Genomic DNA, 16,677 nt, shown 5'->3' on the forward strand with positions numbered 1-16,677 from the left:
AAACAAACAAACAAATAAATAAATGTAACTGAAGAAATCAAAGACTTCTGCACTAAAAACTTTAATGGAAAATGAAATTGAAGACAACACATGAAAATGGGAAGACATTTCATGCAGAATAAATGAAATGAAAATTAGCAGAATAAATGAAATGAAAATGGCTACATCTACAGATTTAATGCAATTCCCATCAAAATTGAAATGATATTCTTTAAAGAACTAGAAACACAATTCTAAAATTCATATAGAAAATTCTAAAATTCATATGGAAATACCCACATATATACCCATATACCCTCAAAGCAATCCTAGTCAGAGTGGACACTTGTCATATTCTTGAACTTAAGAGTAATTTTTTCAGCTTTCTCCCAATCAGCATAATGTTGGCTATGAGTCTGTTATAAGTAGCTTTTTTTTAATTGATTGAGCTATTGCTTTTTTTTTTTAAAGATTTATTTATTTATTACATATATAGAAGAGGGTGCCAGATCTCATTACAGATGGTTGTGAGCCACCATGTGGGTGCTGGGAATTGAACTCAGGACCTCTGGAAGAGCAGTCGGTGCTCTTAACCTCTGAGCCATCTCTGCAGCCCATAAGTAGCTTTTAAAATATTATCATATATAAGCCTTCTGTTTTTAATTTGTTAAAGCTTTTTATCATAAGTTTCTGAATTTCATCCAATCTTTCATGAATCTATTGCAATAACATGGTTTTACCTTCCATTTTGCTGACATTGTGTATTATGTTTATTGTTTTGTAAACCATCATTGCATCTGCATCCTTGGGATGAGATAATTTTGATCATGGCGAATAATCTCTTTTTAAAAAATTATTACATTCATTCAACTACTTACGTGGTGTGTGTGTGTGTGTGTGTGTGTGTGTGTGTGTGTGTGTGTGTTGACACAGTTATTCCATAACATGCTTGTGGAGGTCAGAAGACAATCTGCAGGAGTTGATTTTCTCTTTCTACCACATGGAACCCAGGGATTAAACTTGCCAGGTTTGGCAGCAAATACCTTTACCTGCTAAGGTATATTACTATCTCTTGAAAAAAAATCTTTGAAAGACAGAGAATAATGTATGTGTGTGTGCATGTGTGTGTGTAGGGGGAGGGAATGAGTTTTTGATGTGCTATTGAATTTGATTTGCTGGTATTCTGTGGAGAAGTTTTATATTAACTTCATAAGACATTGATCCACAGCTTTATTTCTTTTTCTTTCCTGGTCATGTTTGGTTTTGGTAACAGGGCAATTCTGGGCTCATAGAATAAATGTGGAAGAGTCCCTTACTTTATGATCCTTTGAATAAGTGGAGAAGAATCAGCATTAATTCTTATTTAAAGGTTTCACAAAATTCAAGAGTGAATCCATCTCGTCCTAGGTTTTTTTTTTTTTTTTTTTTTTTTACTCTACTTGTATGGTATTGATTATAAAAGCTTCCATTTCAACTCTATTTTTTTTTCCCAAGACGGGGCTTCTCAGTGTAACAGCCCTGGAACTTGTTTTGTAGACTAGGCTCAAATTTAATTTTGTTTGCATCTTTTCTTTTTTCTCCTTGGTTAGTCTACCTAAAGGACTGTAGTTTTATTTAGCTTTTCAAAACCCAATTCTTTATTTCATGATCTTCTGTGGCTTTTTTCCCTTTATTCTGTGTTACAGTCTGGAGTGAAATGGCTCTAGAGGCTTTTGTGTTTAATACTTGGTCCCCAAATGGTCGTTCTGTTTTGGAAGAGTGTGGTCCTAACTGGAAGAAGTAAATTAGTGGTGTGGGGGCAGGCCTTGAGTGTGGTCAAATTGACTTCTGGCTCCATCTGTTTGTCTCCTGACCCACTGAGATGTGAATAACAAGTTATGCCATATAACTTCCACAGCTAAGGACAGGGCTGCCCTACCACACCTTTTCTGCCATCATAGATCATATCCTTAGAACTTCTCAGAGCTCTGGGGTTTTATATTTTATATTTGAGACTTTGTCCATAATTGTGAGTTGTATTCATAGAGGCATAGTTTGACATGGTTTATGCTCTCAGTGGAACTGGAATTCCTAAAATGTCCTTCAAAGTTCCTACACTGCTTCTAAAACTCACATTACTTCCTCTAGTATGCATTTTAAAAACCATTATCAAAACATTTAAAGCCCTTTAAGGATATCTCCCAAATATACATTGATTTTGTTCCTATATTCTGAATTTTCTTAGCTATGGGTCAACATTTTTATAGCTTGTTCCCAAGTCTAGGCATTTCTAACTACATGGTGAACATCTTGGGTCACATGTTATAGGGACTTCATAGGTAAAGTCAGAGACATTGAATCTCTTTTTTTACAGTTTAATATTCTTTTAGATTTCTTCTTCTTATTGCTATTATCATTAGATAATCTGCAATATGGTTTGTTATGTAGTACAGACCAATCTAAAATTTGCCACGAAGCACAGGGTGGCCTTGATCTTCCTGTCTCAGCCTCCTGAATGTTGGCAGTACAGGCAGTGTTACTATGCCCAGCTTGTTCAAGTGTTTATTTTCCATCTATGATTTGGCCTATAACTTCAAAGAGCAGTAACACATTGATTTAAAAATGCATGGTCTGAGGCAAAAAGTTCCAAATGATATGAGAGACAGAAAATTAAAAATAAACTACAATAGTAATGGAAGAAATGAATTCTGTCCAGGAAGACTAACAGGCTTCCAGAGGAGGCAGTGGATGTGACAGGAACACTCTAGCAGCTAATTCCAGCAGAGATATTTATGCATTTGTTCTTGGATGCTTTAGCAGTTCATGGGAGTAGAGGTTGGGGGAAATGTTAATATTTTATAAAGTCTTCTACTTAAAGTGTGACCTGCAGATAAGCTGCACTGGCAAGTCTCTGGTGTTTATCAGAAAGGCAGACTCTTAGGACCCAGACTAGGTATACTGATCCAGAAAGACAATCTCAATAAGACCTACAGGTATTTCAAAATTTGAATAGTAGGTACTTAAGTCTTTACTGGAATTAGCAATTTGTGATCTCTCATTCTGGGCTCCCAAGCAATCATACATGCTATAGATACATCCCACAGACAACTGAGTGGCTAAATACTAGATATTTTGTCCTTTATGATCATTAGTGAACTTCTGCATTAGTTATTCTCATTCTGCAGAAAAGGGAATTGATGGTGAATATGGTTAAACAGGTGGCCTAAGATCACAAAGGAAGCAGTAGATCTGAATTTGAGCTGTATGTGGCTGATTCTGAAGCCTGAAACATTCTTTTCATTATATCACCTGGCCTATCTCTCACCTGTGATTCAGGAGAAACAAGTGGTAATTATAGGTCTATCCCTCGTTAGTTCAGTGGGCTGAGCTATTTCACTCTATCTTTGTAGAACTTAGCTTTCATCTTTAAGTTGGTAGAGGACAAACTAGTAAATGTTCACTAATGACTTGAGTGTTGGGAGCCTCTCTTGTGTGTGGTGGTGACTTAGGAAAACAGCAGCAGAGTGTCATGGTGTAGAAAAGATTACAGAACAGAAACAATCAGAGTCTACCCTCCTCCTGCTATATATTAATTGTATGCCTCTGTTTTGTCACAATAAGACAGAGGTAAGTCACCGACATTGGCTGTCTCTCAGTGTATTTTACTGTGACATCATAAAAACATTTCCACACGTAAGAATTGTTATATTAATACTTTTGTTTGAATGTATGTGTCCTAATGACTTTTTTTTTCTGTGAAGAGACACCATGGCCAAGGAAACTCTTATAAAAGAAAGAATTTAATTGGGGACTTGCTTACAGTTTTAGAGGGTTAGTCCATGACCATCATGGTGGGAAGCAGATAGGCACGATGCTGGAACAGTAGCTGAGTGCTTTACATCCTGATTCACAGACAGCTGGCAGAGAAAGAGGCTGGACCTGGCATGGGCTTTTGAAAACTCAAAACCCACCTCCAGTGACACACCTCCGCCAATGAAGCCAAACCTCCTAATCCTTCCTAAACAGTTCCACTAACTGAGGACCAAACATTAAAACTTATGAACCTATGGGGGCCATTTTCATTTAAACCACCACAGTATATATGTATGTGCATGTGCAGGTGAGTGTGTACCACAGCACATGTATAGAGGTCAGAGAATAACTCTTGGAAGTTGGTTCTGCCTTGATATCTTGTGGGATCTAGAGACTGAAGTGACTCTACCTACTGAGCCATCTTGCTGTCCTTTGTCTTAGTTTTAAAAACAGGAATTATACATTACTAAATTAATTTAGAAATATGATTTGTAATCTGGATATGGTTACAACTGAGAATTTATTTTGGCAAAGCTCTGGGCTTGAACCTTCTAACAATGAGAAAAAAGCTAATAAAAATTGGTTTAAGTTCTACACCTAGAATGTGTCCTAGAATGTCCTAAGATGATGGATATATTTTCTATCCCTGCTGTCTAGTCACGGCCACGTCACACAAGAGTAATGGGCACTTGATGTATAGCTGGCTGTGACTACGTCTAGAATCACCGTGGCGATATACCTCTTATGTTGTTGTCTATTAGGGTGTTTCTAGGAAGGTAAAACTGAAGAGGGGAGACTCAACCTGTGTTTAAGGGGGACCTTTCTGTGGGCTGGAGTCCTGGAGTCAATCAAACAGAGAGAGCAGGCTAAGCATCAGTCTTTATCTCTACATCCTGATTTGGATGCAATAAAACCAGCTGCTACATGCTCTTGTCACTGTGAGCCAGAACAGACCTTTCCTCCTGTAAGTCGATTCTTATCAGGTAGGAGAAAAGTAATCAATACAGACATAACAGAGCAATTGAATTTTAAAATGTATCTCATTTGGTAATTTAAGGTTACATGGACATGTCTGAGTGGTAGTTGTTATAAGGAACAGCACCACCTAGAGCTGAGAGACAGTGAGTTGGTCAGCAGGGTTAAGGTTTTCTAGCTGAACTCTTAAAGCCAGCAAGAAATTGATTGTTATGGTGTAGTTTGAAACTTTATCCCCTAATGTATCTTCTTTCGAGACAGGGTTTCTTTGTGTAACTTCTGGCTACTCTGGAACTTGCTCTCTAGACCAGGCCGGCTTTGAACGCTCAGAGATCCTCCTGCCTCTGCCTCCCGAGTGCTGGGATTAAAGGTGTGCACCACCACCACCACCACCACCACCACCACCACCACCACCACCACCACCACCACCACTTGACTTCACTAATGCTTCTTATCCCCAAAGCAAACATATTTTTTTAAATGACATGATTGCTAATAATGAGATTAATAATTTCGCTGGAATTCAATGATGACTTTGTAGCAACACAGGTTAAACTAAAAATTATGAAGATTACACAAACAATAAAATATTCTGTTATTTATGTGTTTCTTTGCCTAAAAAAGGTAAAAATTTTTACTCCCTTATCTTTAAAACTGAAATTCAGGAACTGAAAATAGAACCAGAGTGATCACATCCCCCATGGAGGTCATGGCTATCTCCTACCTCGCATTTTCTGTCCTTCGGCTTATGCACTGGTGCAAGTAGAGATACTCCTGAGGTGCACTGGTGGACAAGGCAGGCTGGATGTGGCCTGACACAGGGGGCTCAAACGTGAACAGAGTGGGCTGGCTAGAGTGTGAAGGGGCGGAGGACTTCCTTTCTCGGAGCAGGTGCTGAGTGGAGCCGCTGAACTCAGCTGGAGAAGAGCGGGAACCATGACTGGCTGAAGAAAGGTTTCTCAGGGAGTCTGTGAAAAGAAGAAAGAGCTCTGTGAGTGAAATAAGGGAGCCAGGTGGTGGTGGTGCACGCTTTAATTCCAGCACTTGGGAGGCAGAGGCAGGCAGATCTCTGTGACTTCAAGGACAGCCAGAGCTACACAAAGAAACCTTGTCAAACAAAACAAAACAAAACAAAAAAAAATAACAACAACAATAAAATTGAACAAACAAAACAAGGAAAGGAAAGTGTCCTTATCCTAAAGACAATAGTCAGAGGAAGAGAAAGTATTCTGATAAGAGATAGCAATATGGCTGCTACATTTTCTCCTTCATACACTCACTCCATCTTGCCAGAGAGACAGGTTGGGCCGCCTGGCTATCTTGGCTGAATGGGAGATGAATTATACGTCTGAACTGCTTAGGAGTAGCCTGAAGGCCAGGCTGTCATGACGCAGTCATGAATAGGGGTTTACCTATTCACCTCCAGGAGAGTGATGCTGCCATTAAAAAGATTAGACTCTGGATGGGCGAGTACTATGCTTCCTGCTCCTGTGGGGAGCAGATGAAGTCTGGAGGGAATGCATATTGTTGACATGGACCCCAATGATTGACCCATAAGAATGGCAAAGCCTTCTTCAGGTGAGGCTCAGAGGCATGGTAAAGCTTTCCTGTGGTCTAAGTAACAGTGTTTATGAATAACTAACCAGTGTGTGCAAAACTGGCCAATGTGCGAAAAAAACTCACAACCTCAGCTTCCTCCTCCTGGATGACTGCACCCCAAGACTGCTTCCCTACAGAGACCTCCTACCTAGACTAACTTCACCTCCTGTATTGTACATAATAGACAGGGCTGTGTTTCTGGTTTGTAGGTGTCCATCAGAATGAACACAACCCACCAGATCCCAGCTTTCTGTATGGCTGGTTGGCCTGCAACTCATTATGTGATAGGTTAGTTTCTAACTCAGAGAGATCTGCCTGCCTCGGACTCCTGAGTGCTGGGACTAAGGTTGTGTGTCACCATGTCTGACTGGCTAGCCCTTCTTCATCCTCATGTCACCCCAGTCAAGGTTTCTAGCACCAAGTTGTGGAGGACATGACAGGTTCCTGCTGTTATTACCCGCTGCGAAACTTCTGGCTTTGCTAAATGAGACATTGCTTACCTAAGACCCACTGAGTAAGGTCCAGAACTGTGCCTTTCTGCAATCATGATAAAAACACAAATAAACTGTCCCTTCAGACTAGACCTCTGCTCATCCTGGTACTCTTCCATGTCTTCCAAAGACAGCTTTGTTCTCTGTTCTCCGATTTTCTCTTTCCACTGGTCTTTCTTTGTTTCTTCTTATCTCAAACTCTCCTCTGTTATATTAGAAAGGAAGTGAAGTATATAGGACAGATAAAGGCTTAGAGTACTATACTCCAAGCATTATTCATTGGGCTGGCTCTTTAAGCTTAGTTCAGTTTCCTAAGTCTGACCTACTTCCTGCTTTCTCTCCACACATAAGCAAAGCAGATGGAAGCATCCTCAGTCTGTGAGCACAGCAGCCTCTTTTGTGGTTCTTTGTTTCCCCTTATGCCGCTCCTTCATCCTGGGTTTCATCTCTACACTTCTAGCAAACTTATATGAAGACTTCAAGATCCTGTGTAGATGCTACATTCCCACAAAGACCTCCTGAATGCTTTTTTTTCTTTCTGGGTGCTGCCAGGTTTCAGCTCATGCTTTCTTTAGATCTGTGGTCACTCTGCTTTCTTGCTCTTGGTTTCTGAGAAGCGTGTCAGTGAGGTTATTGCTTATACAGTCCCAGCATTTACCTAATAAAGTCCTATATAGAAGGTTCTCAGTCCATGATTATATAAGAAAAACATTTGGTATTTAAAAATTCCAACAGTCAAACTTATGTTCTTAAGAAATAAAGGTATAAAGATATAAATAATTTCAGGTGATGTGTTAGGTAGGGAGGAATATTTTGGGGATAATAGCTTTCTAGAGTTATTCAAATTCTATCAGAAGAGCAGGTTTTTTTAGCTACTCTCCATTTGCTGACCTATTTCAGGCTGTACCACCCGAATGGCCCAAGGCAGGATCACCAGCTCATTAATACTCTACAGTACTAATTACTCTCTAGTCACTCTGAATACTGGAAAGGGCATCTTCTGTCAGCACAGAAAAGAGAAAGCCAAGGAGCCTCTGGGGAAAACTGCTCTACGACAGCTGTATTGATTTCCAAAATGAATTCCTGTAACAGGTCTCATAGTGACCTGGGTGTTTGTTAACAGAATCAATGCATTTATTATTCCATTAGATTTGCAAAATGAACTCTCTAATGGTGGATGAGAGGAGGTTTATACAGTGCACATATTTACATGCAGCCACTCACATAAACACATAAAATGTAAAATTTAGGAAGAAACATCCCAAATTGCCCACTAACTAATGAGTGGCTAAATAAAATACAACAGCCCACACAGTAGACTATTAGACATACAAATGAATGAAATACTGATACACACTATTTTGATGAACCTTCAAAACAATGTACTTTGTAAAGGAAGCCAGTTGTAAAAGATAAAGACTAGACAGTATAATTTATGTGCAATGTTTGGAACAGACAAATCCACCGACAGAGAAAGCAGGTGCAATAAATGCTTAAGACTGAGCATGGGGTAGGGGTGGGGGGGCAGTCAAAAGGGAGAGTGGCTGCTAATGACTATGAGGTTGCTTTCAGAACAATGAAACATTTCTAAAATTAAGGCTGTGGAGATGGCTGCACATCCATATAAATACACTAAACCCCAGTGAACTGTATGTTTAATAGGTGAATTTAATAGTATGTGAAATAAATGCCATTAAAGATTTAAACATACAGTTTGATAATTTCTCAACAAGCTAAATACACCTATGCCCTCTAAAAAGTTAAATCTATATGACTCAGCAGTCTCACATGTAGGTATATGTCCTAGAGAAATGTAAAATTATGTTTATAAAATGAACTTGTACCGAAATATGTTCAGGGCCAGTGAAATAGGTCAGTGAGTAAAGATGCTTGTTGCCAGTCCCGCAACCTGGATTTCATTGCCAGGATCAAGCTTTACCCACGGAGCTATCATACTAGCCCCAAATCAGAAACTAGATTGTCATAATGATTGTATAACTTGTACACTTCAAGTGGGTTATAAAAGACCACACATGTCTGGGTATGGTAACACATACCTTGGAATCCTAGGAGTTCAAGGTCATGTTTGGCTAAGCAGTGAGATTATGTCTCAAACATTAGAACAAAACAGAAAACAAAATAATACCACACACACACACACACACACACACACACACACACACACACACACACATCCCTAGCAAACTATGAAGTGTGGGCAGAGATTAACAGCAGTCTAATATAACTGTCAGGCACAGTAGCTCATGTCTCTATTCCCAGCACTTGGGAGGCTAAGGCAGGAAAACGACAGTGTTCAGGCTAGTGTGGGCTATGTAGTGGATTCTAGGTTGGTCAAGGATATATGAGACCCTGTCTCAAAAAAAAAAAAAATTAAGGCCAGTCATGGTGGCATACCCCTTTAATCCAGGCACTAAGGAGTAGAAAGCAGAAAAATCATGGTATGTTTGATGCCAGCCTGGTCTACACAGCAAGTTCCAGGCCAGTCAGGATTGCACAGTGAGAACCTGCCTCAAAATAAAGCACAAAGCTCATCTGACCTTTATTTTTCCTTATTTCCTTTCTGAAGTGAAAACTGAGCACTTGGTAAACAGTCTTCACTAGAGTATTATATACTTGAGTAAGAGACATTTCCCTCTTTTCTATTTTCATCATCCCATATTCCCTCCTTTATCCCCTTCACCCCATAATTAGAGCAGGGCAATATGACTTGGGGACCCCAGTGAGTTGGAAAATCCTTTCTAGACAGTGCCCCTCATGTCTGGACAGGAGTCAGTTCACCCAGACCCCAAGTCTGGCTCTGCCATCATCAGACTGTGATCACACCCAGTTTGGAGCTTTAGTTCCTGGCTTCGGAATTGGCAGGATAATACTTGGCCTACAATCCCTACGTTATGTGGCTGTTTTCAGAGTCGAGGTCAGAGTGTGAAAGCAGATCATGCACATACATAAAATGTTAATAAGATTTGTTTTTATTGCCTGGAACCATTGAAGAGAAGAAAATATGGTACAAATAAAGGAAAACATTAGACAATGTATGGCTGGGGTGTTTTTGGTATGAGATGGACATGCCGTTGCAATGATGTGTCCTGGGTGGTTAGGAAGGTCAGTAACACAGCAAGAAGAAAAGGGAGGTTTCCAGACTCCTGGCCTGGCTTCTATCTCTAAGTCTAGACTAAAGATAACGGCTGCAAATGTCTGAGTCAATTTGTTTTCTTTTAAGCAGGGTTTTATGTTTTTCCTTTTCTTCCTGGCTTCCTTTTAGGGATCTACCAAATCACTCCCCTTCCTTTCCACAACCACCCCTGGGAAGCCTGCCCAACAGGCAAGTACTCCTCCCACCTCCTTACAAAACTGCAGTGTAGGAAAGCTCAGAGGTTTAGTGTAAGAGCTCTGCCCAGGCCAGTGCAGCCATCAACAGCCTAGTGATAACAGGAGCAGGAAAGGAGAGCTGGCAGGGATTTCTGGAAAAGAGGATTGGCCATATAATGACCAGTTCCCTTATCTGAATGCCCTTTTTATCTATATCCCTTCTCTCCAAATAATCTGCATCCCTAAAAGTCTCAGTGGGTCTCAGAATCCAGACACAGGGAGACCAAAATACTGGAGCCTAGGCTGGCCCCAAAGCTTGTCTCTCCTAACTCTGAGCTCTGTGGCTTGGACATAGAAGGGTTAGAGATCACTCTATAGAAAGCATTTAGCACAGTACTCATCCCTTCTTACTGTGAGACCTTGAGAGCGCCAAGAAGGACGAGTTGGATCCACGGGCAGCAAGATGACAACTGTCATTGTTCTAGTCAACTACCCTAGATGCTACCTGGGGAACTAATAAGAACAGAGAGAGTAACAGTGACCATAAGTTACAGCTACTATTTACTAAGCACTTACCAAGTATTTCTAGCTACCCTGTGAGGAAGTGCTCTTACTGCTTTTTGTAGAGGACATGAGTTTGGTTCTCAGCACCACATTGGGCAGCTCACAACTGCACATAATTCCAATTCCAGGCTGATTTGACATCTCTGGTCTCTTTAAGCACCTGTAGTCATATACCTACACACATGTCCAAGCTACAGAGCTCAGAAGGAACAAACACTTCCAAACCTTCTCTTTGTATCACCAGAACTGTAAACTGAAAGCCATCCATATCCAACTGGTTCCTCATAACAAGCACTCACAACTAATTCCCGAGCAACAACATGTAACAGAAAGAACACTGAAAGAGACTCTAAAGACACGGATCTAGGTTCTAAAATCACTTCCCTTTTGTTCTGGGCAAAACTTTCAATATCTTTATATGCCTCATTTCCCTAACTGTCACATCAAATGCCAAGGAGGCTCTGCAGAATTCTCTGAAGGATTCAGTGAGAGGAAATGCAGGCCTCAGCATATTTGTTTTATATTGTTTTGTGCACTGCTGAGGATCAAACCCAGAGCCTAATACATGCTAGGTGAGTGCTCTACCACTCAGCTATGCCACCCAGTCAATGAAAAGCAATTATTTAATTCTCAATAAATTGTTGTTGGTTTTTATTCCAAGAAGTGGGATGGTAGAGGTGAACTTCTAAAGGTCTAACAAGAGAAAATGGTTGATGAAAGAGTTTTGAAAACAGAACTGTAGAGGATCCTAAGTAGTGAGTATTCCTATTATAAAGCTAACTAGAAAACCAGATGGGTAGAAAACTAAAAAGATGCAGGACCACTGACAAGTGTGAAGGGCAAGACTGGATGGACTCAGAACCACAAGCTTGAAATTATTTATGAAGGCAAAATTCTCAGAGCCTTTTGATACATACCATAATTAAGGAAGTAATTCCTAACTATAAGGGCTCCACTGAATAGATAACCTTATTAAGTGGCAAACGGAAGATTCTCTGGAGTCCAATTCCTCATTTACCACTGCTAGTCTTCCCCAAATCTTTCATTTACAGTTCAAGGAATGGTGGCTCAGAGAAGGGAAACTACTTGTCCAAGGCTCTACAGTGAGATCAGAAACAAACTGTGGAATTAGAATTCAAATCTCTTGATTCCAAAAAAAGTTGTATCACTATGAATGAGGTGGTATTCTCCATAGTGTGTATATCTATAAGAAGTCATAAGATCTGACCACCAGAACACTGGCTGGCTGGAGGGTTGTTTTGTTCTAAGTTGATGAAATTCCTCATATTTGTGCAGTAAGTAAACATCTGTTAGATCAAACTTAAAGACTACTATAAATAATTCTCCAAGTTCAAAAATGTTTTCTAGTGTTTATAATCACCACAAAGCAGAGGAAGTTGAAAGAGGTGGCAGAGACCGACAGAAACATGAGCTCCCAGGAGACCTTTCTGTGACTACAATTCTCTAACCCCCTCTGTGGAAAAATCTGAGAACGAACATCTCAGTGCTTAGGACAGCCAAGTCAGAACATTCTGACCTTGGCGCATAATGATCCTGAGGTATATATTAGCAGAAATTGATTCTGTGAAAAGCACAGGGGAAAGGCAGAGAGTGGCTGTAGCTTAGTGCCATGGCACTTGGTTACATATCCTTAGAGAACTCTTTGGCCCACAATACCCCCTTGAGACACAAATGCCTTGCATCAGACCTTTCTTCCCATCTTTCACAGCACTTAGTTTCGGTGTGTATGTTAGTTGGGAATTCACAAATCTGCCATAAAACAAGACTACAGGCTTTAGAAATCAGGCTCTAGATCATTGTTTCTCTGACAATGCTTAGCACAGTGTTCCAGGCCTAACAAAAGCTTGGATTTGGATAAGAAATCAGTTGTCAGAATTTTTTCCTCCCTGGATCAGCAGAATGAAAGAGCAGCCCTAGGTTCCAAATTCTCTCTGGCTGGAAGCAACTGTTTTCACTGCATGACGTGTTCTGGGCTGTAAGTTCCATTTAACTAAGCACTGTCCTGCTCAATTGAGAGTGGTCGGGTTAACAAGCTTTGCTCTCACCTCACCAAGCACACCTACCTACCTTTCTCCTGTTCCTTTCTTGGGGGCTTGGGTTGGTTAGGGGTCCCTGTTGGAAGGTAGTTCCCTCAAAGTGTTCCCTCATACTTGAAATAAAACTGTTTTGGGGGGTAGGGTAGGGAAAGAGTGCTGGGCATGGAACCCCAGGCCATGTGTGTTTGCAGCCACTGGAATGAAACACATCATTTTTGGGAGTCATGAGCATTTTCTTTCTTTCTTTTCTTTTTTTTGTTGTTGTTTTTTGTTGTTGTTGTTTTTGTTTTTTCAAGACAGAGTTTCACTGTGTAGCTTTGTGCCTTTCCTGGGACTCACTTGGTAGTCCAGGCTGGCCTCGAACTCACAGAGATCCACCTGGCTCTGCCTCCCGAGTGCTGTGATTAAAGGCGTGCGCCACCACTGCCCGGGCCCGGCACTTGAGCATTTACTGTAGGCACTATACTAGAAATCACAGGTCAGTCTCAAAGGGTGGATCTTATCCTTGATTTATGAGCTCACACCACAGAAGCAGAGAGCTCATTTATATTCACGGGAGTACTTCCAGCCTCCCCCGAAGGAACTCTGGGAACCCATTAGTATTCCTAGGGGGAATCAATCTATCCATTGGGTACCATAAATTCAGATTTTAGGGATGCATTTTGAACCTTGAAAACTTTTCACAAAAATATAAAAAAATTAGCAATACTTAAAGCTAATCAACTTTGTAAAGGGGAGTGTTTGCTCCTTTCACAGTGACTCTCACTAAGACAGCTTGGCAACTGGTGTAAACTCCAGTGTCAGCCATAATTGTGGGAGCTCACTAAGAGTCATTAGCAGTGGGATAATTGAACAATAGCTTAAACTGGTCAGTTTGGATGTGGGGTTGGGAGTCTAAGAGCCCTACTTCCCCTAGGGAACTAGGAAGCATGCAAAAGCATCTGAAGGGAAACACTGGCTTCAGGAGAGGCAGTGTGATGTTGGGGAAGGTACTTGAGATTTGGAGCCTGAATCTTGGTGTGCTAGCTATGAAACTGAGTGAGCCTAACTTAATTTGTAAAGTTTGTAAAGACTACTAAAGTTTTCTAGAAAGAAACACCCATAGTCCCTGCACATAGGTGCTCTAAAATCTCTCTCAGTATCTCATTGTAGGAGGAATCTGGTATGGAAGGATATCTTGAACTTCTTGTTCCCAAACTTTCAGTGCTTGACTAGACAGGACCTGTCCTGGGGTGTAAATGTAGTCAACTGGCCTTTGTGTGACAAGTCGAGGACTGCAGGCACGAGAGTGTGGCAGGACCCAGTGTGCAGCTGGCAGCTCTTCCCTAGCCACTGCCTCTATTCTGCGGCCACAGTCATCTTCTGCTGCTACTGCTCTAGCCTCCCACTCACCCCTCAAGTCTTCTCTTCATGTTCTAGCATCTCTACCTTTTTTCCACTCGTGTCCAAAAAGGGAGAGCTATATTTTTAATATGACCGGGAGGGCAAACACATTAATATCATATGTACTACAAAGGCCTGTCATGGCGTGTGGAATGCTAGTTCCATTACACTGTTAGATGTGTAACTGTTAGGGAGAAGAGATGAGAGACACATGCTATATAAATCACAAAGAACTGCAGAGATAGCCAGCAGAATTAAAAGCACAGCTATTTTCATATGACTAATCAAACTACAGCAAAGAGGCCTTTCCTCCCACCAGACTTAACCAGGTGTTTAGTCAGTCCTTATTACCAGGTCTTATTCACCAAAGCACTTATTGCTATCATTTACTCACTTTGTTTTTCGTCTCTTTCTTTTTCTTTTTCTTTTTTTTTTTTTCGAGACAGGATTTCTCTGTGTAGCTTTGCACCTTTTCCTGGAACTCGCTTTGGAGACCAGGCTGGCCTCGAACTCACTGAGATCCGCCTGGCTCTGCCTCCTGAGTGCTGGGATTAAAGGTGTGCGCCACCACTGCCCGGCTCATGGTTTCTTTCTAATAGACTATAAAAGCTCCTTTAGAGATTTGGACCTTACATGTCCTGATCACTTCTGATGCCACAATGTGGTGGCCATAAAAACATGCTTTTGAACTGGCATAGTGGCACATGCCTTTAATCCCAGAACACAAGCAGATCTCTTGAGTTTGAGGCTAGCCTGGTCTATATACTGAGTCCCAGACTAGCCAGAGATATACAGCAGCATATCTCTTAGCTTGGCTCCTAATGTGGGCAGCACAGCTGATGGACAATCTGGCTAGCCAGTCTTCTGTATATCTTCCTCCCATGTTCACATGAGGGTTGCACCTGTGAACTGTTCTCATCATACCAAGACAGGCCTATTTCTATGTGACATGGGACTTGTTTAGCAGAAGCCTTTGGCTGGAGAACCTGCACTGACTGGCTGAGGTTGTCTTAGCCCTACATTGCAGCCCAGTCCTTTTTCTTGCCTTCTTTTCTTTACAGGTGTGAGGCCAGCAATCTATTCTTGGGTGTTACCAGCTTCTTCTTGCTCTCTTCCTGGACTCCTCACAGTAACTCATCTAGTAATCTTTCAGGATAGCTAAACGTTTATAAACACTGAGTGGACAAAATGATGTTTGATGACCAAATGATTGCTTCTTATCTACCCATGGCCAAGTTTCCCAGCTAGACATCCAACTGTGTTGATACTAACACGGACTCTTGAAGGTATGAAGACATCTGTCCTGAGTCTGAAGAAACTGAAGGTACTGCTTAGGTCAAAGACAAAAGGTGGATCAAGTTGAAATTACAGGTCTCTAGAATTCTCTGGGATGTCTTGAAGGAATAAAGGGAGATTAGTCCTCACTAAAGAATGGAGATAATAGCCAGGCAGGGGTGGTGCATGCCTTTAATCTCAGCACTCAGGAGGCAGAGGCAGGTGGATCTCTGAGAGTTCGAGGACAACCTGGTCAACAGAGCTAGTTCCAGGACAGCCAGGCTACACAAAGAAACCCTGTTTCAAAATACAAAACAAAAAGAATGGAGGTAGTAATAACTCTCTTCCAAGTCTCTGTCTGCTGAAGCCTCCAGATGGGCATTGTGACATTTGAGTCAAGGACCTGTGTCCAGAATTTAATGGGATCTGATTTCCTCTTCTAGCACCCAGGCATACATGCAAACAGAGCACTCATATCTAAAAAAAAAAAAGACATAAATAAATAAAATAAAAATAGTTAATAGCACATGTTCTAGGGCCAAATAATTGGGATGTAAATTTCAGCTCCTTTGTTTTCAGTTGTGTGAACTAGAGAAAATTATTTCCCATCTCTGTGCCTCCGTTTCCTTATTTATAAAACAGGAGTGACAGTAATAAAATTATCTAATTTAAGGATTGTAAGAATTACAATCTGGAAGATGCTTAGAACACTGCCTGTTATACAGTAAACTCTAGCAATTCATTGTTTTCACTGTTAGTAGTAATGCATTTAAAGAGACACTTGCCTAACATGGGGAAGGCTCTGGGTTTGATCCCAAGGACTGCTAAAACATAAAAACAGAAACCTTGGTCTCTGAACACCCAATAACTCAAAAGTAAAATGTACTTCAAATCAAGAATGTTAGTAGTTGTATGCAACAATTGTCTTAAGTTTGAACAAAAGAGAGACAAGAGTTATTTAGGCTACTACTACAGATTTCAAAAGTAGCATGGTATTCAAAGGGCTGTAGTGAGCTAGGCTGTTGGTGAGCACTTGTAGTCTTAGATTCTTGGAATATGCTGAGGTGGGTAGGATTACTTGAGCCCAGGAGTTTGGAAACCAGCCTGGGCAACATAGTAAGACCCTGTGTCAAAAACAAAGACAAAATATAACTACAAAACAACAAAGAAACCAGAATAAAATCACATGAACAGCAGCAAACAACCCACAAAAGCTATATGAAGACCATAGA

The 16,677-nt window shown here is 40.9% G+C and overlaps 1 protein-coding gene across 3 annotated transcripts in view; it reads right to left on the minus strand.

The window, feature by feature from the left end:
• The window catches only part of Gab2 (GRB2 associated binding protein 2), a 157,170-nt gene that overhangs the window by 21,210 nt on the left and 119,283 nt on the right, over positions 1–16,677 (minus strand). For all 3 annotated transcript variants that reach the window (XM_028877436.2, XM_028877439.2, XM_037197387.1), the window contains one exon: positions 5,471–5,714. In XM_028877436.2, coding sequence (XP_028733269.1) covers positions 5,471–5,714 — 244 coding nt within the window. The remainder of the gene's footprint in view (positions 1–5,470; positions 5,715–16,677) is intronic.

This window comes from Peromyscus leucopus, chromosome 1 (assembly GCF_004664715.2).
Source record: "Peromyscus leucopus breed LL Stock chromosome 1, UCI_PerLeu_2.1, whole genome shotgun sequence".
Taxonomy (NCBI): domain Eukaryota; kingdom Metazoa; phylum Chordata; class Mammalia; order Rodentia; family Cricetidae; genus Peromyscus; species Peromyscus leucopus.